Source organism: Megalobrama amblycephala, linkage group LG13 (genome assembly GCF_018812025.1).
Source record: "Megalobrama amblycephala isolate DHTTF-2021 linkage group LG13, ASM1881202v1, whole genome shotgun sequence".
Taxonomy (NCBI): domain Eukaryota; kingdom Metazoa; phylum Chordata; class Actinopteri; order Cypriniformes; family Xenocyprididae; genus Megalobrama; species Megalobrama amblycephala.
In genome coordinates this window covers 39629083-39650240 of record NC_063056.1, presented here as the reverse complement: position 1 = coordinate 39650240, position 21158 = coordinate 39629083, and the positions used below count along the sequence as shown (strand labels likewise).

General features: G+C 44.1%; 4 protein-coding genes across 5 annotated transcripts in view; 1 reads left to right on the top strand and 3 right to left on the bottom strand.

Moving 5' to 3' along the window:
• The window catches only part of osr2 (odd-skipped related transciption factor 2), a 30792-nt gene extending 29993 nt beyond the window's left edge, over nucleotides 1-799 (bottom strand). The window contains exon 1 of one of the 2 annotated variants that reach the window (XM_048153332.1): nucleotides 27-799. The gene's annotated coding sequence lies outside the window, so the exon portion shown is untranslated. The remainder of the gene's footprint in view (nucleotides 1-26) is intronic. The other variant, XM_048153336.1, reaches the window with a different exon arrangement.
• On the bottom strand, nucleotides 211-3489 carry LOC125243577 (potassium voltage-gated channel subfamily S member 2-like). The gene is made up of 2 exons (XM_048153330.1): nucleotides 3276-3489; nucleotides 211-3014 (listed from the first exon to the last, which is right to left on the bottom strand). The coding sequence occupies exons 1-2, from the start codon at nucleotides 3477-3479 to the stop codon at nucleotides 1554-1556; spliced, it is 1665 nt and encodes a 554-aa protein (XP_048009287.1). The 5' UTR covers nucleotides 3480-3489; the 3' UTR covers nucleotides 211-1553.
• A 535-nt stretch (nucleotides 3490-4024) lies between these two features.
• LOC125243578 (NIPA-like protein 2) lies at nucleotides 4025-10440 on the top strand. The gene is made up of 12 exons (XM_048153331.1): nucleotides 4025-4090; nucleotides 4541-4613; nucleotides 6699-6767; nucleotides 6850-7018; nucleotides 7105-7164; nucleotides 7297-7418; nucleotides 7534-7630; nucleotides 7876-8014; nucleotides 8090-8178; nucleotides 8255-8318; nucleotides 8897-8991; nucleotides 10194-10440. Exons 2-12 carry the CDS (start codon nucleotides 4608-4610, stop codon nucleotides 10298-10300), a joined length of 1017 nt encoding a protein of 338 aa, XP_048009288.1. The 5' UTR covers nucleotides 4025-4090; nucleotides 4541-4607; the 3' UTR covers nucleotides 10301-10440.
• A 648-nt stretch (nucleotides 10441-11088) lies between these two features.
• On the bottom strand, nucleotides 11089-20937 carry pop1 (POP1 homolog, ribonuclease P/MRP subunit). Its single transcript, XM_048153632.1, is given in 15 exon segments — nucleotides 11089-11961; nucleotides 12039-12200; nucleotides 12273-12427; nucleotides 14606-14791; nucleotides 15796-15911; nucleotides 16083-16202; nucleotides 16276-16529; nucleotides 16642-16856; nucleotides 17179-17357; nucleotides 18315-18402; nucleotides 19371-19631; nucleotides 19741-19916; nucleotides 20122-20220; nucleotides 20299-20374; nucleotides 20820-20937. Coding segments are annotated over 14 exon segments (2646 nt in total). The 5' UTR covers nucleotides 20820-20937; the 3' UTR covers nucleotides 11089-11402.
• Nucleotides 20938-21158: the final 221 nt, after the last annotated feature.

Here is a 21158-nt window from a genome sequence, read left to right as displayed (position 1 = left end):
ATGAAGAGGTACCCATCATGCCCTACACTGTTTGGACTGCAGTGACAGGAACAGTTCAATTCTCTGTTTCCTCTCAGATCTTCATCAGGAGACTCTGGAAACAACCTGTTCATCATCAGCGGAGCATGAAGATTTTACAGTCCTGTAAACGGCTCATTATAAAAGCATAATATACAACAATAAAATATAAGTGATATTGTGTCACTAAAATTATGTCCATATATGATTTAATATGAACAAAGCTGCAGTTTAAATCAGTTTTTACAGTTGCGACAGAAACACTCTGAGCAGAGGAATCAGAAAGCGTGTTTCCAAGGGAACGGCGCTCATCGTCATGGCGGCTCTCCCACGAGAACCAGATCCACATGAGAACCAGATCACGCACCGCTTCAGGTAGACTAGACTAGTGAACAGGGCAAGTGGCAGATCATCTGTCCAGGTCACATTTCAACTCAGTCAAAAGAATATTTTTCATAAAGAAAATTAAGCCTATTTTCAGAGCCATTAAGATATTTTTCCACTAAGAGCAGTAAGATTATCTTCATGACAATAATCATTATTACTATAATGCAAAAGAAACACTGTAATTACTGTAATGCATTCAGACAATGTGCTTTAGTTTCTTGTAATTGCCATTATTTTAAATGATGGTTTTCAATAGATTCTCATCCGTGCAACAGTATTTTTACAATTTGTTACAGTTTAAAGCAGTACAACCTTGACACAAACATCCTTTACAATATATATATAAACATTTATATTTCCCATTATAGTTGACAGTTTGTGATGTGGCCATCTATTTTTCAGCAGTAATTGAGTTTGCAGGTCACACACACACACACACTAAATAAATAATAATGTCATAATACAAAAAATCTTAACAGTCTTAAAAACAGGATTCATTTTCTTTAAGTAAAGGGAAAAGAAAATTATGAGCTAGAAATATGACACAAATCCACACAGTAACAAATACGTCTGTGCCCATTCATACCCGACTCAGAAATAGAAAAATTTGTTTACCTCAAGGTAATGATACACGGGGCAACTTTTTGAGTGATGTTGCTTGGGCACTTTCCTATTGACAACAGTTTTGATTCAATCTTCAGTTTGAATGGAAAAGTGCCCAAGCAACATTGCTTAAAAAGTTGCCCGCATATCATCACCTTTACAGCAACAAAACTTCACTGAAAATCATTCATTTCAAAGTTCAGCTCCTCACATTTCAGATGGATTTGTCACATTTACAGATGCTTCTCAGTACTACTAATTCTGGTCACTACAATTGTTTTTCCTTACTGAACAACAGTGATACAGAAAAACATGCAAATATATAGTGACAGTCGGAGGAGATTCAGTGCTAAGCAAAGTCCAGCAGACGCACAGAAATCCTCCTGAACCCACGAGACCGACAGCTTCCACCGATATACTGTACACCTGCTGTTCCCTCCAACCAATGAGCTGGACAATGAGGAGAAAACCCAGGAGAAGATGCCGATTCACACACTGATCATCTCGCTGTTAAAGAAAACACGCCGCAGTGACGTCAGCACAGTCTAATGCAGAGAGACGTTCAGACTGTGATCGCTGGGGGAACTGCGGCTCATGTTGGACAGACTGGCCATCAGTGTCTTGACTTTATGAGCGTAATAATTCCTCAGATTGACAGACGGAGCCTCCTTCATTCCCCCATCGAAGTCGCAGCTCCGCATGATGATCTCCAGCTGTTTCTGTCTCTTATAAAACAGAGAAAACTTGTTAAATATCAAAGTGATCGGAAGCACGACGACTAATATTCCCGCCAGGATGCAGGCCGAGGCCGTCAGTTTGCCCACGACGGAGCCGGGAACCACGTCTCCGTAGCCCACGGTGGTCATGCTCACCGTCGCCCACCACCAGCTGGCCGGGATGGTGTTCAATCCCTCGTTGTCCTCCTTCTCCACGGTGTAGGCCATGACGGAGAAGAAGGACACGCCGACGGCCAGATACAGCAGCAGCAGCCCGATCTCCTTGTAGCTGTTTGTGAGCGTGGCGCCCAGCGACCGCAGGCCCGTGGAGTGACGTGCCAGCTTCAGGATGCGGAAGATCCTCATCAGCCGCAGCACCTGCGCGACTCGACCCAGGTTCGCCAGCGCCGGGCTGCTCTCCGCGACCAGGTCAATGACCAAGGTCAGGTAGAAAGGCAAGATAGACACCAGGTCGATCAGGTTCAGCGGGTGTGCGAAGAAACGGAGGAGGTCCGGCGCCACGGCGAATCTGGCGAGCAGCTCGAACGTGAACCACCCGATTCCCAAGTGCTCCACGGCCTCGAAGCGAGGGTCCTCACGGGGCCGGCCGTCGCCGTCCAGCAGCGCGAACTCGCTCATGCTGTTCAAACACATGGTGGCGATGGAGCCCAACAGGACCAGAATGGAGAACATACTGATGAGGCGGCTGGGTAGCGAATAGCCAGGATTGTCCAGCATCAGCCAGATCTTCCGGCGGACGCTTCCCAGCAGCTGCTTGTCGAATTTACCGGCGTCGCTGTAGAACTCCAGGATCTCGTCAAAAGACGAAGCGGTGCTTCCCTCTTCGCTCTTGTCGTCCCAGTCCGTCTCGTCGGGCTCCATCTTGCGGCAGTGGAAGGTGCCGCTGCAGCACGAGTCGATGAACAGCTCATCGATGCCCCAGTACTCGATTTCTTGACTGAAGGAAAAGACGCAGAGTTCATCCATAACGTGCAGCCGCCCCGTATTGTAGAAGTGTAAAACGTAAGGGAAGAGCGTTGGATTACGGTCAAAGTAGAACTCCTTCTCGGAGTCGTCGTAGTCGTCGCACAGTTCGAGGATGGACTCTTTGGAGCGACACCTTAGCAAGCGCGCAAGCCTCGTCTCGGGGAAGCGAGAGAGTCGCTTGGAAAGCAGTCGACGCCTGAAGCCTCCGACATTGATGCGTATAGCGCCCTCCTCTGGAGCACAGGCGCTCTGACCCGTCATGACTGAGGAAAACAGTCTGTCACTGTGAGTTTCAGCAGGCATCTGGGGACAAACACACGGTGCAAACATGAGAAAACCATTTGCAGATATCACACACACACACACACACACACAGGACTAAGCACCATTTCATCTCCATCGAAGCAGATTTCCTCACAGAAACATTTCATCTGACACATGAAGCACGAGCAGCTCCCGGTTAAACCGAGCGCGGCGATTCCGCTCTAAACACGTTTCTAATTCACATGTCGTTTCTACGGATATGAGTAATATGTGAGGCGATTTAGATCGGCATAAACTCACCGCGATATTCCAGCGTTTCTCTACACGCGCAGAGCTGCAGGCGCGTGCACGACAGTGACGACACAGAATCCCGCAGATGACGAATGTGTGCATGAAACAAAAACAGTTCAAAATGTGAAAACGCTGATGACTTTCGCTGAGCTCTGTTGGATGTCCTCCAGTGTCATGATGGGCGTGTCTACTGACAGACAACAAGTGGATCATGTATTTATCAAACGAGCATCTCATTCTCTGTGTTTATGTCATGATCATAGTCAGGGTGGAGCATCTCAGGGCTTTTTTGTGTAGTAATATTACCAAAAACACGTCTGGATCAAAGTACATGGAAAATGAATAAATGTAAATCTCGATATTAACATCAGCAGCATGTTGAGAAGACCAGCTTTTTCTGTAAATATTAATACTTCGGGAGGGGGGAAAAATATGCTTTTACTTTTTTCTATCTTTAAACAAACTTATCTTTATCTTTAAGATGATAATGAGACATTTTTATTTGTAATGTTGTAATGTTGGCCATTTTTTGTTTCAAATGCCACTTCTGTTACTCTAAACTTTACAATCCCACATTTAAACACACATTCTCAGTGTGTTAGCATGCAAGAATGTGCTGTAATGTAAGATAATAGATCTACTGTCCGTCCAGCACAGCACTGACCGCCTGCAACTCACACTCACTCACAGAACACTATTGTCCTGCCCTGCACAAAGAGTCCTGTAAGCATGAACACACACACACACACACACACACACACACACACACACACACACACACAGAAAGTCCCAGCACTGCCTCTTGTTCCTGTACCCGAGAAACCGTATGTATTTCTACTCATAACTGCTTTTATTTTTAATAATAAGTGTGGACTGAGCCTTGTTAGTCTTGTTAGTTATATGGCCTGTTGAGCGGTTGCTTATTGTCAAATACTGTTAATTTTTGATGTCAGGTTGTTTACTCAGCTTTACATATAGGCTATATTACATTTCTTCTGATGATTTGTCTTTCTAAATGTTTTCTCTATGGAAGTCAAAAGTATTTGTTACATGGCTTTTTTCAGCAGTTTTGATTCTCTGTAAGGGATTTCACTTTTTTTTGTTGTTTTTTTGTCTCAGACAGATTCATGGTTATGCGTCATGTATGAGATATGATACGTGTAATTCTGTATATACGCTCCTCTGATCACAGAGCTCTGAACAGCTGCGTCAGAGAGATGAACATGCGCACAGTTGTGTTGAAGTTGTGTCTGTTGTTCTTTTCACTTGTACAGTGTGTTTGTGAATGTGGTTATCCACTCTCTTTACATGCCTTGTGGGAACTACAAGTGAAGATCCAGGATGGAGGTACAAAATTAACAGTGTAGGCTACAGCATCTAACCTGAAATTACACTCAAACTACAGTTAAAACAGCCTCTAATCTGGGATTAAACCCAAACTACAGCATCTAATCTGACATTAAACTCAAAGTAAACCTTCTAATTTGAGATTGAACTCAAACTACAGCTTCTAATCTGAGATTGAACTCAAACTAAAGCCTCTAATCTGAGATTTAATTTAAACTACAGCCTCTAATATGAGATTAAACCCAAACTACAGCATCTAATCTGACATTAAACTCAAAGTAAAGCTTCTAATTTGAGATTGAACTCAAATTACAGCCTCTAATATGACATTAAACTCAAACTACAGCATCTGATCTGACATTAAACTCAAACTACAGCATCTGATCTGACATTAAACTCAAAGTAAAGCCTCTAATCTGAGATTAAATTTAAACTACAGCCTCTAATTTTATATTAAACTCAAACTACAGCATCTAATCTGACATTAAACTCAAACTACAGCATCTAATCTGACATTAAACTCAAAGTAAAGCTTCTAATTTGAGATTAAACTCAAACTACAGCCTCTAATCTGACATTAAACTCAAACTACAGCATCTAATCTGACATTAAACTCAAAGTAAAGCCTCTAATCTGAGATTAAACTTAAACTACAGCCTCTAATCCTACATTAAACTCAAACTACAGCATCTAATCTGACATTAAACTCAAAGTAAAGCTTCTAATCTGAGATTGAACTCAAACTACAGCATCTGATCTGACATTAAACTCAAAGTAAAGCTTCTAATCTGAGATTGAACTCAAACTACAGCTAAAACAGCCTCTAATCTGAGATTAAACTCAAAGTAAAGCCTCTAATCTGAGATTAAACTCAAACTGTGAATTCAGTGTCTCTCTGCTACAGTTTGTCTGCAGTGTGGAAGTTAAGTCAACTTTTATTTCTATAGCACATTTAAAAACAACAGACGATGACCCAAAGTGCTTTACAGATCAAGCAAGATTAAAAAAAAAAAGAAAAGTAAAATGACAAAATAATAATAATTAACTATTAAATATAAAACAATAAAAATATTTAAATACAACATCATATATTTTATCAGCTTCAAAAACTATTCAGCAATCTATCCGAAAGCCACAGAAAAAATAAATGTTTTTAAAGAAGATTTAAAAACGGCTAGCGACGAAGATGACCTCACATGGAGAGGAAGAATATTCCATAGTTTAGGACCTATCACAGAAAAAGCGCGGTTACCCTTTGATTTATAACGGCCTTTAAAAGCAGATGGTCAGAAGACCTGAGAATTTTAAAATCAACCCTGAACTTCACAGGAGCCGGTGTAGGGAAATGTGATCCCTCTTTCTTAACCCTGTTAACAGCCTGACTGACTGTTTGGGGCAGACCAATATACAATGAGTTTCAGTAATCTAATCTTGATGAAATAAGTGAGTGGATCACAATTTCCCAGTCAGTACGGTAAAGAAAATGCTTTATTTTAGCAGTCGATCTCAGGTGGTAAAAACTACTCTTGACAACAGCACTGATCTGCTTATTGAAAAATAAAGATTAGTCAAAAATCACTCCAAGGTTCCTCACATGATCTTGTACGTTCAACAACAACAGATCCAACTGGGCAACTGGGTCGGGTTAGCAAGACAAAGAGGAACCTAAACTCAAGACTTTGGTTTTGCTCTCATTTAATTGTAAGACATTATTTGCCAGCCAATGTTTAATATCTCTGAAGCAATTTAAGGCATTCTCTGAAGAACAATTCTTGTCTATACCGACTGGGAAATAAAACTGGGAATCGTCTGCATAACAGTGGTAAGATATGCTGTATTTCTGAAAAGTAAAGCTCAGGGGAAGCATGTACAATGAAAATAACAAGGGTCCTAAAACTGACCCTTGAGGGACACCACACTGCATCTGAGCTGATGTAGAAGAACTCGCCTAAATTAACAGAGTCTTTCTTTTAGATAGGAGGAAAGGTCGTCCCCTGGATGCCCATCATCCATTCTAAATGATTTAGAAGAATATTATGGTCATTTGTTTCGATGCGTGTTCAAATTGTATGTTTGTGTTCGTAGGTTTATATCGTGGGGATTTGCATTGCAGTATGTGGAAACTTTCTCATCAGCATCTCCTTAAATATCCAGGTGAATCTCAGTCTCATGGACACACACACTCACAAACAAACACTCAGTGTTCTGGTGATTTAGTGTTTGTTTGCTGGTGCAGAAATACACGCACATGCGTCAGTCTCAGCGAGGGACGAAGCCGTACTACACCAGCCGTCTGTGGTGGTGTGGGATCCTGCTCATGGGTTTGGGAGAGCTGGGAAACTTTGCAGCATATGGATTCGCTCCGGCGTCGCTCATCGCTCCTCTCGGCTGTGTGTCTGTCATCGGTAAATCACGACACAGTCTGTCAGGTATTTTACTCTTTGAATGGTGTTTAAAAGCGTGTAAAGTTGGTTCTGTTTCTCTCTTTCAGCGAGTGCTGTTATTTCTGTGGTGTTCCTCAAGGAAACGTTACGAGCTTCAGATATCCTCGGTGAGATCAGATTCCCTTTCACACCTCATGTTGAAGTTAGAGTTTGCAGCATTGTCAATTCCAGCAATAATGTAAGATGAACACATCAAGCTCAGATTGAAGCTCTTGTAATAAAGCTGTTTTCTTTCACAGGAGGTGCTTTAGCTCTGATTGGCACCTACTGTCTGGTGACCTTCGCCCCTCATTCGTCCCCTCATGTGACGGCCAATATGGTGGAGCGTTCGCTGGTCAGCTGGCAGTTCCTTATTTACTTTGTAAGTATGTCGAGATACAGCACACATCCGACCAATCGCGTTATACAAGAAGCCATTAGAAAAGTGACAAAAACACAAACCGCTTTCATATGATCATCTGTCTGTCTCTCTGCAGTTGTTTGAAGCGATTCTCTTCGCTGTCCTGATGTATTTCTATAAGTGCAGGAACGTGAAACACATCGTAATCATGATGATCTTGGTGGCGTTACTCGGTAAGAACAGATTCTGCTCTCGCTGTAGATGATGAGAAAGAGCACTGGTTATTCAATCAAGTCTTCACTCACAACCATCAGCTGATGGAGAAAATGTAAATCTGTTTTGTGAGATTTTAGTTGGAAATAAAAGAGGCCTGAGATCCAACAGAAGTTGGTTTAAAAATATGATCATTTATCAGATTCAGAATAGAAGTACTTTGTATTTGTGTCTAGTTTCATAATTATCCTGATGTTTGTTTCAGCGTCAGTGACGGTGATCTCAGTGAAGGCCGTTTCAGGAATGATCACGGAGACGATCCGTGGAAGTCACCTGCAGCTGACCTATCCCATCTTCTACATCATGTTCATCATCATGGTCACGTCCTGCGCCTTCCAGATCAAGTGCGTCCGACCCTTCATTTACACACGTGCGCTTCTCTGTATTAAATCTGAAGAATCTTGTTTCGTCTCTTTCAGGTTTCTGAATCAGGCCATGAAGCTGTTCGACGCCACTGAGATTGTGCCCATCAACTACGTTTTCTTCACCGCCAGCGCCATCGTTGCCGGTCAGTCGTGTTTAAACGGGTTTTGTTCCTCCCTGGAAACACAAAAATGCCTAACAAAATATATTTGTATTTCTAGGCATTTTATTTTATGAAGAATTTTATGGTTTATCTATAATACACATCATCATGTTTGTGGTCGGGTGAGTGTTTCTTGAAGATTATTATTTATAACAATATCTGGTATATTTGAGGTTTAAAGGATTAGTTCACTTTCAAATGAAAATTAGCCCAAGCTTTACTCTCCCTCAAGCCATCTTAGGTGTATATGACTCTCTTCTTTCTGATGAACACAATCACAGAAATATTAATAAATATCCTGATGCACCTAAGCTTTATAATGGCAGTGAAAGTATAACTGACGTGACGCCAGTTGTTTTTCGTAAGTTGAATACGGAAGGCGCTCTGGCGGAAGCTAGATATTTTACTTCATAACTTGTTAAATATGGATATTTTCTTACACAAACTCATCGCTTCACTTCAGAAGGTCTTTATTATGATGAATGGAGACTCTTTCTTCAGCTTCACACTCGTTGATCCCGTTCACTGCCATTATAAAGCTTATGTGCGTCAGGATATTTATTAATATTTCTCCGATTATGTTCATCAGAAAGAAGAGAGTCATGTATACCTAGGATGGCTTGAGGGTGAGTAAAGCTTGGGCTAATTTTCATTTGAAAGTGAACTAATCCTTGAAGGTGTGTGTGTGTGTGTCGTTCAGGTGTCTGCTGGCATTTACTGGAGTGTTCCTGATCGCAAGAGCTCGTCCCAGAATCAAGATGGACCGCGTGTTCATTTCCATGGGCCAGATTCCAGGTATCTCTCAGCAGGGACGTGCACAGGGGGGTTGCTCAGGTTGCCCGGGCAACTGCCCATATGCCCTTCTCGACTCAAGTTGCCCTTCCGAGGTGGAAAAAAATAAATAAAAAAATCGTACAATGGATGCAGAATTTCACGTAGGCATTTTTTTTAAAAATAAAAAAAATCGCAAAGCCTCATTCACTTCCATATTCGGGCACCCGTCCGAAAGTGAAAGTCAGTAGGGGAAGGGCAAACTCTGTTTACGTGGCTGCAGCGCTGCACGCGACCGGCACCTGAGCTGAGCCTGCATGAGCGGCACTAGAAGGAGATTGTCGCGGTTGTCGGGAGAGACGACTTAACGTTGTCGGAAAGGTGAGTAAGGTTATAATCGTTAACGAAAGCGAACGAAAAAACGAAAACTAGGTGGGAAAAAACAACGTCGTTAACTGAAATAAAAATAAAAACGAGGCATTACAAAACACGATAACTAACCAAAACTGTGATGTGTGTTTGGCAAAACTAACTAAAATAAAATAAAATTATAGATTAAATGTCCTTAGTTTTCGTCTTTGTCAATGTCTTTCATAGAGCAAACGTTCAGCTGCATTTCATTTCCCTGCGTCTCTCACTCACGCGTCTCTCTCACATACTCGCGCGCGCAGCCCCTCCCCTCCGTGCACACCGCGCGCGCCTCCATGAGAACGAGTGTTGGAAACAAGTTCGCGAAAGGTTGGTATCTCGTGAAAACCTTTACACAATCACACATTAAAAAGTGGTATAAAAATATTTTTAATTCTGAATATAATTTTGTCAGTGTGTTAATGTCGACCCGAGAAGCGAAAGAAACTAACTAGACGCAGGTAAAATGCAAGGGTTGTCGATGTCAAAACATTATTTAAGCTGTGATTCAAGTAAGGAATAATTGACGACGGGCCGTTGAATTATTAGAAAAATAATGCACACCTGAGGTCGTGATTCGGTCACGACTCGAAGCGGAGTCAATTATTCCGCTTATACCGCGGTTATTCTCAGTCCTTCATATAGCCCATGAGGTTTTGTTTTTTTTTTTGGGGGGGGGGGTGCCCTTTTTTTTAGGTCAGAGCAACTGCCCCTCAAAATTCCTGTGCACGTCCCTGTCTCTCAGTAACGCCTGATTACGCTCCAGAGATCGAGCCGTCAGGGATTCGGTTATAAGTGACTGTGTTTGTGTGTTTCAGGCAAAAGTTGTACGGATAAAGTGCAGCCGCAGTCTGACGACAGTAAATATGGAAAACTGGCATCTAAATTAACCTGCAACAGCGAAATACAGCAGGATGAGCCATAGAGAGAGCGCCACCTGCAGGGGGAACAGAGGAACTAACACTCAGTGTGTGAGAGTGCGTGTGTGTGTGTGTGTGTGTGAGAGAGATGAGTGTGTGTGTGTGTGAGAGAGAGTGTGTGTAAGAGAGAGAGAGAGAGAGAGAGTGTGTGAGTGCGTGTGTGTGTGCGTGTGTGTGCGTGTGTGCGTGTGTGTGCGTGTGTGAGTGCGTGTGTGTGTGTGTGTGTGCGTGTGTGCGTGTGTGTGTGTGTGTGTGCGTGTGAGAGAGTGTGTGAGAGAGTGTGTGTGTGAAGGTCTAACTGAGTTTAGAAAAGGGTTCATTTTGAATGCATAACTGTCTAAGTGTTTTGGGAGCATTATGATTTTTTAATAAACTAGTGTAACATGAAACAACAGAGTTTGATACTTTGCCTGAAGGAAAAACATGACACACACACGCGCACGCACGCGCACACACGCACACACACGCACGCACACGCACGCACACACACGCACACACACGCACACACACGCACGCGCACACACGCACACACACGCACACACACGCACACACACGCACACACACGCACACACACGCACACACACGCACACACACGCACACACACGCACACACACGCACACACACGCACGCACACGCACGCACACGCACGCACACGCACGCACACACACGCACACACACGCACACACACGCACACACACGCACACACACGCACACACACGCACACACACGCACACACACACACACACACACTCTCTCTCTCTCTCTGTTAAACCATCTCACGAAGGTAAAACACTTTTACTTGCACTTATTTTTACTGTACTAGAAGACGCATCATTTACATTAACTGAAACTAGAGGGAGTGTAATTGAACATCATTGGTTAATAACTCCGTATTTAAACAAAATTAAATGTCTTAGCAAGTCAAATCTCTCTCAAATCCCAGCAGAAAAAAAACAATCCAAACTTCCGATGATGTAAAGAGTTTCTCTGAATAAAAAAAAAAGAAAAAAAAGTTTCAGCATACGGTCTTGGAAGTCTGACACGCATCGATCGGATCACACAGATCACAAACATGCACGCTGAGCAGTCATGTGACAGGCCGAGTCTTCATGTGTCGATGCAGATCTGAGCGTAGCGGTACTGCAGAGACGAGGGGTTGCGCAGGAGGACGACGCCGCGCTGTTCCTGCGGCTGCTGAAGGAGCGAGTGCAGCAGTCCGGTCACGCTGATGAAGGCCAGCGCCTCGCCGCGGCCGGCGGCCAGAGAGAAGTCGCCCTGCTGAACCCATCCCAGCGTCGGCCGGCTGCAGTGGGACACGACGCTGGGCAGAGGCTGCGGCCACACGCCCCGCAGGAGCCGCGCCGGACGCTCCGGGTCAGTCTTGTGCTCACGCAGGTTCTTCAGGTGGTCTTTGTGTCGGGGCTCCTGCGGGCCGCTGCTCCGTCCGTCTTTAAGCAGCAGCTGGAGGTCAGAGGTCGTCGGGACGCACACGGCGGCGTGCAGCGCCGGCTGGCCTTTACTCAGCAGACGCACACGCACCCACACCAGACTCCGTCTCCAGTCCTGCTGCAGCGCCGCGGCCGCCGCACGGGTCAGCGGAGGGTTAGCGTTCCTGCGCGACACGCGCCGACACCACGCCGACAGCTGACGCAACACCTTCAGACTCCTGCAACACACGTCACATGACTCAGTCTGCACATGCTCAGTTTGTCTCTCTCTTCTCAGCGTGGACGAGCAACTGACCTCAGAACAGTGAAGTGTGACACTCCGTCTCCGCTGCCGCTCGCCGTCTCCGCACTCAGATTCACTAGCTCCTCCCACTCCTCCGTCAGCTGTTGCCAGGGGCAACGGAACGGCGCCAGGCAACCGTGTTTGATGTAGTTGGTGCGTTTTGATGGAGGACGTCTGAAAGCAGCGAAAATTATTTATCATGGAGACATTGTGCAAAAAATACACATAAAACAACATTTCTCCCACCTTTTGAACTTTTCTAGAAGCTCCGCCTCCTGCTCGGACTGGAAGCGCACTCCTGCAGGGCAGTCTGGGTAATCGTGAGGGAAGTGAGGCTGACCCATGAACTGGGAGTGTTTGATACTCATGTGGAGGCCGCCGACACGAACGCCACGATACACCTGCAGAACACGCATTAAACACACGACAGGAGATCATTATGAGCGTCTGATATGAGACATCACATGATTTAACACCAGTGCTTCCTGATCTGAGACGGAGGCTGTGATTTGTTCTGGTCAGGAGTGGAGGACGACAGTAAACAGTGTTCAGATGAGTTTGGATCACTTATAAAGCACACCAACTTCACTTTGTTTTTACATTTCAAAACATTTTAGTGGACAATTTTAACATTTCACATATTAAAAACTACAACAGAAGCTTCCTTCAGCATTCAGCAAAAATAAAAGTGTGCTTATTGCATAAAGTGAAGAGATTAAGACTGAAATGTACAAAATTACTGCAAAACAAAATCTCATTCAATATAATAACAGCATTGCGCTCTGGTTTTGGGCTTGTGATCGTAACGGTGCCGCATCAGTAACGCTGTACAGTTGATCACAACAACAAGGGAGACAGCTGAATTAAAGGATTCGTTCACTTCAGAAGTCAAATTCCTGATAATTTTGGAAAGTTGGAAAGGTCACACAAAAAAACTCCATCTCATTTTGTCCTCCAACTTCAAAATTATCCGAAATCGTTGTTTTACCTTTTTTTGTAAAGAGCGTTTGACTTAGTCTTTACATGTTCACTTTGTAAACACTGGATCGGTACTTCCTCCTTCCTTTCCAACATGATTACGTCATGCGTGGAGCATCACAGAGCAGTGCAAGACGAGCATTTGTGGTTAAAAAGAATATAATGTTTATTTTTTTTAGAAAATGTCCGATGGTTTCTCTAGATTGAGACTCTTATTCCTCGTCTGGGATCATGTAGAGCTCTTTGAAGCTGCACTGAAACTGACATTTGGACCTTCAACCCGTTGAACCCCAGTGAAGTCCACTATATGGAGAAAAATCCTGGAATGTTTTCATCAAAAACCTTCATTTCTTTTCCACTGAAGAAAGAAAGACATGAACATCTTGGATGACATGGAGGAGAGTAAATTATCAGGACATTTTAATTCTGAAGTGAACTAATCCTTTAAGAGATCTCTGATCATAACATATAAAATGTTCTAAAATTACCATTTTTGTGTGTAACCCTCACCCACTGCCGGGTCAGTCGCGGCATCAGTCAAATCCATTCCACTTGAGGAATGCCCTAATAAATGAAACTCCAGTGCGTGTTTTCACTACTCACTCCTGCTGCACTCCGTAAACAAATCATCTTATCATATCCGTCACTAAACAAGCTGGTAATTTAGTGAATGTTCATCATTTGTTCGCCTGTTGCTTTTCAAGGCATCATGTAGTGTTTGTTGCAGCACTGAATTACACTTACACTATGATGTTATAATAACGCTAACAGTTATCTGACAGTAAACAGACTAAAGTATAAAAGCACATGTTATAAAAAGGGACACTTCCAGTTCTTGATTATAATTGGCTGAGATGTGTTCGATGCCAGTAATATACTGTGAGCCACACACAGCTGAGAGTCATGAGACTGCAGCACGGTATCACTGCGCCATCTAGTGTTTGTGTCACACATAACTTTCACTGTGGATTAACTGCCTTTGTTCAAAACAACTTACTAGACTTTTGTTACTGTGTTTATTTTTGGGAAACCTTGCCAGGTATGTGGTACCTGTTTTAGGCTATAAAGGCACCAGAATACAGGAAATGGCAGGTTTCTGGGGGACGACCCACCCACATTTTTTTTCAACGCCCATGTCTCAAGTGGTTGCTTGACCATTTTTGCTTTTCCTTTATTGTGTGATTACCTCTATGTATTGGTGATGCAAAACCACCAGTTTGTTTTATTATTTTACTTTGTTTAACCACAGCAGTCGTGTCATGTGCACAATTTCTTTTAGGTCCCTGTTGAAGGTTTTCCAATGCCCTCTAGTGTCAGCTTCCTGTCGGCTCCTCCACCACAGATCAACACCAAAATAAGGGCAATTTAAAAATAAATAAATACATGTTATGCAATACCAATACACAGAGGTGATCAATGATCGAGGAACCTCCATTGGGCCACTGAAGATAGATTGACCCCTTTTTACAATGTACAAAACCTCTATTTTACAATGTTCTTGGGGTCTTTACACTTGATTCCACTAACAAAAATAAGAAATGTGATCAAAATGAACAATGTCAGAAGAAGACAGAACAAACATGAAGGGTGTCAGTGCATACCAGAGGGACCCAGAATGCCATTCCCCAGCCCTTGGGCAGCAGCAGATCCCAGCCGGAGCCCCAGTGCAGACGCTCCTCTCCGCGCACACGACCCGCCTGATGAACCAGCAGCACCGGAACACCAGATGGAGCCGCTGACAGATGGGAACCTGGAACCAGCAGCTCGCTCCTCCTGCGGTTCAGCTCCTGACACACACACACACACACACACACACACACACACACACACACACACACACACACACACACACACACACACACACACACACACACACACGACTTTATCATGTATCTGAAAGAGCATGTGTTAAACGGGTGGTTGATTATGATGTGACTTCTTTAACTTTAGTTAGTGTGTAATGTTGCTGTTTGATCATAAACAACATCTGCAAAGTTACAACGCTCAAAGTTCAATGCAAAGGAGATATTTTCTTTTTAAGGACTACAACAAGCTTCTTCCCAGGTTAGTGACATCACAAACCCTAAAATTTACATAAACCACGCCCCTGAGAACACACAACAAAGGGGGCGGGGCCATGTTGGGCTGCTTTAGAGAAGAGGAAGAGTTGTTGTAGTAGAGTGTTGTTGTCATGCCGTCATTTTACGCCGGACTGCTTCACAAACGAGGGTCAATTCAACACAAAAGATGAACATGACGGCACATGCTAGTGGATGAGTTGAATCAACTCCACAGCAACTACATCAATTTATCCACTAACCATTCAGAAACGTCTAAAAGTTGTAACTTCTTCCTGAGTCTCTCCATCAGTGTCGACTCCGGTTTGAACAAAGTAAGGCTGAACACCGTTACTGACAATCCTCATTTTGGCTGCGTGAGATTCTCCAGCTTTGTTGTTGTTGAGCTGTTAAAGCTCCGCCCTCTTCTGGAAAGGGGGCGGGAGCAGCAGCTCATTTGCATTTAAAGGGACGCACATAAAAACTGCGTGTTTTTGCTCACACCCAAATAGGGGCAAATTTGACAAGCTATAATAAATGATCTGTGGGGGATTTTGAGCTGAAACTTCACAGACACATTCTGGAGACACCAGAGACACTTGATATTACATCTTGTGAAAGGAGCATTATAGTCTCCTTTAAGGAGACAACTGAATTATCACATTATAAATGGACCAAGGGCAGTGAAGCACATGATCCATTTCATACGGTCAGTGTGAGTGTTGCTGCGTTACCTGCTCTGACAGTCGGCCGAGTGTCACACGCTCCCGAAGCGACGCGTCCCACAGCGCACTCTGACTGCAGTGAGCCGCGACTCCTCTGAGAGTCAGATCTCTCACACGCTCCTCCTCTAACATGTGAAACACGACAGCACAGTCATCATCACGTCTGGTGTGTGTGTGTGTGTGAGAATCTCAGGCCCTGCCAGGATTCGAACCTGGTTCATCTGCATGGAGGCGCAGAGGCTCCCGGAGCTCAGGGTCAAACACACACACACACACACACTTCCTGTCATGTGTACCTGTGCTCTGCTGTAGGTCAGGTACGGTTTTACCACGTTTCTGAGGTAAAGTCAGTCTGGGATCATCTACAGTCAGTCCCAACACACAGCCTGCTGGGAGCTCTGCTGTTGAACACACTCCTGTAAAACACACACGCCATCAGACATTTACTGCCTCCTCTAACGGTGTCACATGACATCAGTCTTCATTCACCTCTCAGAAGACGGAAGACGTCCGTCTGCTGCTGATGGACGCTCCTGTCGGCCTCGCCGCTGCTCAACGGCTCGAACGCCTCCTACAGACACGAGAGCCAATCGTCAGCCGTCAACGAGCAAAACGCATCATCAGCATGAGTGTGATGTCATCAGAAATCTCTCACCTCACTGGCTGGATGGAGTGCGTCTGTGAGCACCGTGTGGGCCAGCGGACCAATCAGACGATAGCGCACAATCTCCATGGTGAGGTCGCTAAACAGGATATGATGAATGATCACAGTCTTAGAAACGCACTTTATGCTTAACGACATGCGCTACAGAAATAAACGTGAATTGAACATGTGACATCATCAGATGAAGTCACCTGATGGTGATGGCCGTGTCTGTGGACTCCCAGCGCACCGGGGCTCCGGTGGGACGCGTCGCGTCACCCAACAGCTTTTTGGCGGGAGGCCCGGCGTCACCTTCGTCCGTCTTCCTCTTCCTCCCTGCGGGCGGCTCCGCGGCGGGACGAGGCTCCTCAGAGACGGACACAGCCTCAAAACACTGACACACCAGCTGCAGCTCCGACAGCACGTCCTGTCACATGATCACACCACTTTCATCATGACAGAAAAGAAAACAAGTGGTGAAAACATCCAAAGCGTCACATGACCAACAAGCGTCGTCACGTAAATTGTTAAATTCCCGCCACAGTCTGGATATTATTTCATTTAATAATCATTCAATAATCGGATGTAGATTTGCAGCGACAGGTATGTACTTGAAAAAGTATCAAGTGTCATTTAAAAGTCAAGCATGAGCTCTAGTCGTGATGTTTGCAGATCTTTGGCCATCGACACATGACATCACTGACGTCACAATGAGCTGTGAACACATGCGTGTGACACGTCTGTTTGACCTGTTTAAGGGCCGGATGGATCCAGATCCACAGCTGTCTGTCTGACGCGTCAGGGACCCGGGGCCGCCACAGGAAGTCAGCCGGACCCAGAGAGCCTTGAGGAAACTGATCCGCTCTGTACAGGTGGACGCTGCCCTGACGCGCACCCGAGAGACTCGACGCCGCTGCAAACGTGGGACCTGTGAAACACAACCAGATCAGAGACGATACACACACACTCATGTTTGATTCAGTATGTTAGTGAGGACACGGCATGGATTCTATTGATTTTAAATCAGGTTAATGATGTTTAAACATGTGCAAAACTCTAGATTTAAAGGGTTAGTTCACCCAAAAATGAAAATAATGTCATTAATTACTCGCCCTCATGTCGTTCCACACCCGTAAGACCTTCATTCATCTTCAGAACACAAATTAAGATATTTTTGATGAAATCCGATGGCTCAGTGAGGCCTGCATAGCCAGCAATGACATTTCCTCTCTCAAGATCCATTAATGTACTAAAAACATATTTAAATCAGGTCATGTGAGTACAGTGGTTCAATATTAATATTATAAAGCCACGAGAATATTTTTGGAGCGCCAAAAAAACAAAATAACGACTTATTTAGTGATGGCCGATTTCAAAACACTGCTACAGGAAGCTTCGGAGCGTTATGAATCTTTTGTGTCCAATCATGATTCAGATCGCGTGTCAAACTGCTGAAATCACATGACTTTGGCGCTCCAAACTGCTGATTCGACACAAAAGATTCATAACGCTCCGAAGCTTCCTGAAGCAGTGTTTTGAAATCGGCCATCACTAAATAAGTCGTTATTTTGTTTTTTTGGCGAAACCAAAAATATTCTCGTGGCTTTATAATATTAATATTGAACCACTGTACTCACATGACCTGATTTAAATGTGTTTTTAGTACATTAAGTACTAGGGCGAGTAATTAATGACATTATTTTCATTTTTTGGTGAACTAACCCTTTAAATAAAAGCATGTTTTGGCCAATTTATAAGCCTTTTTAAAACAGTGAGTACCAGTAAAATGTCCTCACTAGTCAGCTGATATAATATTTCAGACGTTTGGTCCTCACTAACATAGATAAACCTATAAACACACACACACACACACACACAAACGCACCTGTTTGTTTGTTGGTCAGTCGAGCCAGCGCTCTCAGTATCTGATCCTCAGATCCTCGAAGCTCCAAGCAGCAGAAATATGACAAATCCTGAAAGAGAGAAAGAGAGAGAGAGAAGGAAATCATGTTTTTTTCCTGTGTTTTCCTTTAAAGGTGCAATGTGTAAAATTTGTGAGGATCTATTGACAGAATGTGTTTTCAGTGGTACATAATGAACCGTTATGTTTTCATTACCTTCAAAGGCGCCATTTCTATCTCATACACCGCGTGTCCCCTTACATGTCAAGTCACCATTATGTGCCGGCATGTTTCTACAGGAGCCCTAAACGGACAAACACTCTACAGAGCACGCTTCATGTTTTTAGAGGCAGCTTGCATCGTCACTACTTTGAATATGCACAAAGAAGTCGTCGTCTGGTTTATTAGAAGCAGTTCTTTGTTAGAAGTAAGAAGAAACCTCATTGCTTCACACAAGCTACTCTCTGCTCTCTCAGACGACGACATGTCAGCCAGACGGCCACCATAGCTTCTCCGAAAGGGAGGGGTGTGCACCGTTAGTTGCAGTTCACAACCTCACCACTAGATGTTGCTAAAATTTACACAATGCACCTTTAAGGATTGAATAAATGACAGTGTTGTGGAGACACACACTGATGTTGTGACGTAAACACACACTGATGTTGTGACGTAAACACACACTGATGCTGTGACGTAAACACACACTGATGTTGTGACGTAAACACACACTGATGTTGTGACGTAAACACACACTGATGCTGTGACGTAAACACACACTGATGCTGTGACGTAAACACACACTGATGCTGTGACGTAAACACACACTGATGTTGTGACGTAAACACACACTGATGTTGTGACGTAAACACACACTGATGCTGTGACGTAAACACACACTGATGCTGTGACGTAAACACACACTGATGCTGTGACGTAAACACACACTGATGTTGTGACGTAAACACACACTGATGCTGTGACGTAAACACACACTGATGCTGTGGAGACACACACACACACACACACACACACACACACACCTGCAGCAGGGCGTGAGCGCTCATGGCTCTGTAACTGGCTCTGTAGCTCTTGGCCGTGGGTTTGAGCGGCAGACAGTAGCTCCAGGTCTTCAGCATGTGGAAGCGTTTGGTGTGCCAGATGTGCGTCTCCATCCATTTGTTCTTCCTCTGTCTGCGATTGAACTCCAGCAGCAGGTTTCCGTGACGACGGCGCGCTCGCCGACTCCTGCTTTTGGGCAGCGGTTTCTTCTCCTTGTCTGGTGCGCCCTGACTGCGCTCCGCCTGCACACACACACACACACACACACACACTCTGAGTGACCTGTGACCTCTGCATCAGATTGTGTGAGACCGATGACTGCCGGGTCAGTAGGTCAAAGGTCAGCAGTACCAGTCTCTGAGCGCTCTCGCGCAGGCGGCTCGGCAGTCTCTTGGTGTTGTGGCTCATGGCTCGTCTGCGCATGTGCTTCGGCAGAGCGTTGAAGACGTGGCAGCTGCCCGCAGGCTTCCTGACGGCCTTCAGCATGGCCTGGACTTCAGCGGCGCGGGCTTTAGCGAAGTTAGAGCCTGCGAGACGTCAACATAAACAATGTCATTCTTTTGTACAAGGCGACATACACTGACTCGAGGTACACGCTTGATCACTTCTTGTTTTTCCTGGGAATCGAACCCATGACCTTTGCATTTGTGACCGTATGCTTATATTCTGCTAAACATCAGAAATCTCAAGGTTTGGATGAACTATTCTATAATGATGAAGGTTTTTGATCACCTGTGATGTGTTTGGGCAGATCTTGACTGTAACTATGACCCCCAGCCTGATGACCTCTGACCCAGCCGCATACCTGTGACCCCTGACCTCTCTCTGTACCTGCAGATGAGCATTTATTTAATGAACACAAACAATACAAGAATAAACATGATTTCTGTCATCATCAGCTCTGATCACCTGAGCTGGAGTACGTGACGTTCCTCGGCTGATTCTTCATCTTTTTCTCTCTCATTCGGTCTTTTGCTCCAGTCATCTGAAACACAGTTACACACATAATACCACATATATCTGACACACCACACATCACATCCGCTTTATACAGTACAGACAGCAATAAACAGGATCAATGATGTTCAATTCAGACAATAGAGTCGTAATTCAATGAAGTTAATTTCATCTATAAAGCAGTTCTGTAGAAAACAGTGATGATAGATAGATAGATAGATAGATAGATAGATAGATAGAGTACACAACACAGCAGACAGGACATTATTTACATCATGTACAGAACAATCTTCTGTCTTTACAACCTTCACACAATATTAATGTAGTATAATTAATATAATAAAAAGGTAAACTAATGTAAACCTGTCATTTAATTGTCCTGTAAATCTTTATATTTGCGGTGATGTGTGCTTTACTCTGTTCTAACACACACCTGATCGATACAGCACGCGCCTGCAGCACTCAACTCTTACCTTGAAGCGCAGGTAATCGGTCCAGTTAACTTTGTCTGTTTAATCAGGTTTAAAACACAGTTTTTGTAAGTTTCCTGTTTGCACGCTGCTGCTCACGCTCTGGCTGACAGCACACGTGCTCAATCTTATTTCCGGTTTAAAGGATTATGGGAAATGTAGTTTTTCAGACCAAAGAAACGTTAAAGGGATAGTTCACCCTAAAATGAAAATTCTGTCATCATTTACTCACCCTCAAGTTGTTCAAACCTGTATGAATTTCTTTCTTCTGCTGAACAGAAAAGAAGATATTTTGAAGAATGTCTGTAACCGAACGATTGATGGACCCCACTGACTTACATA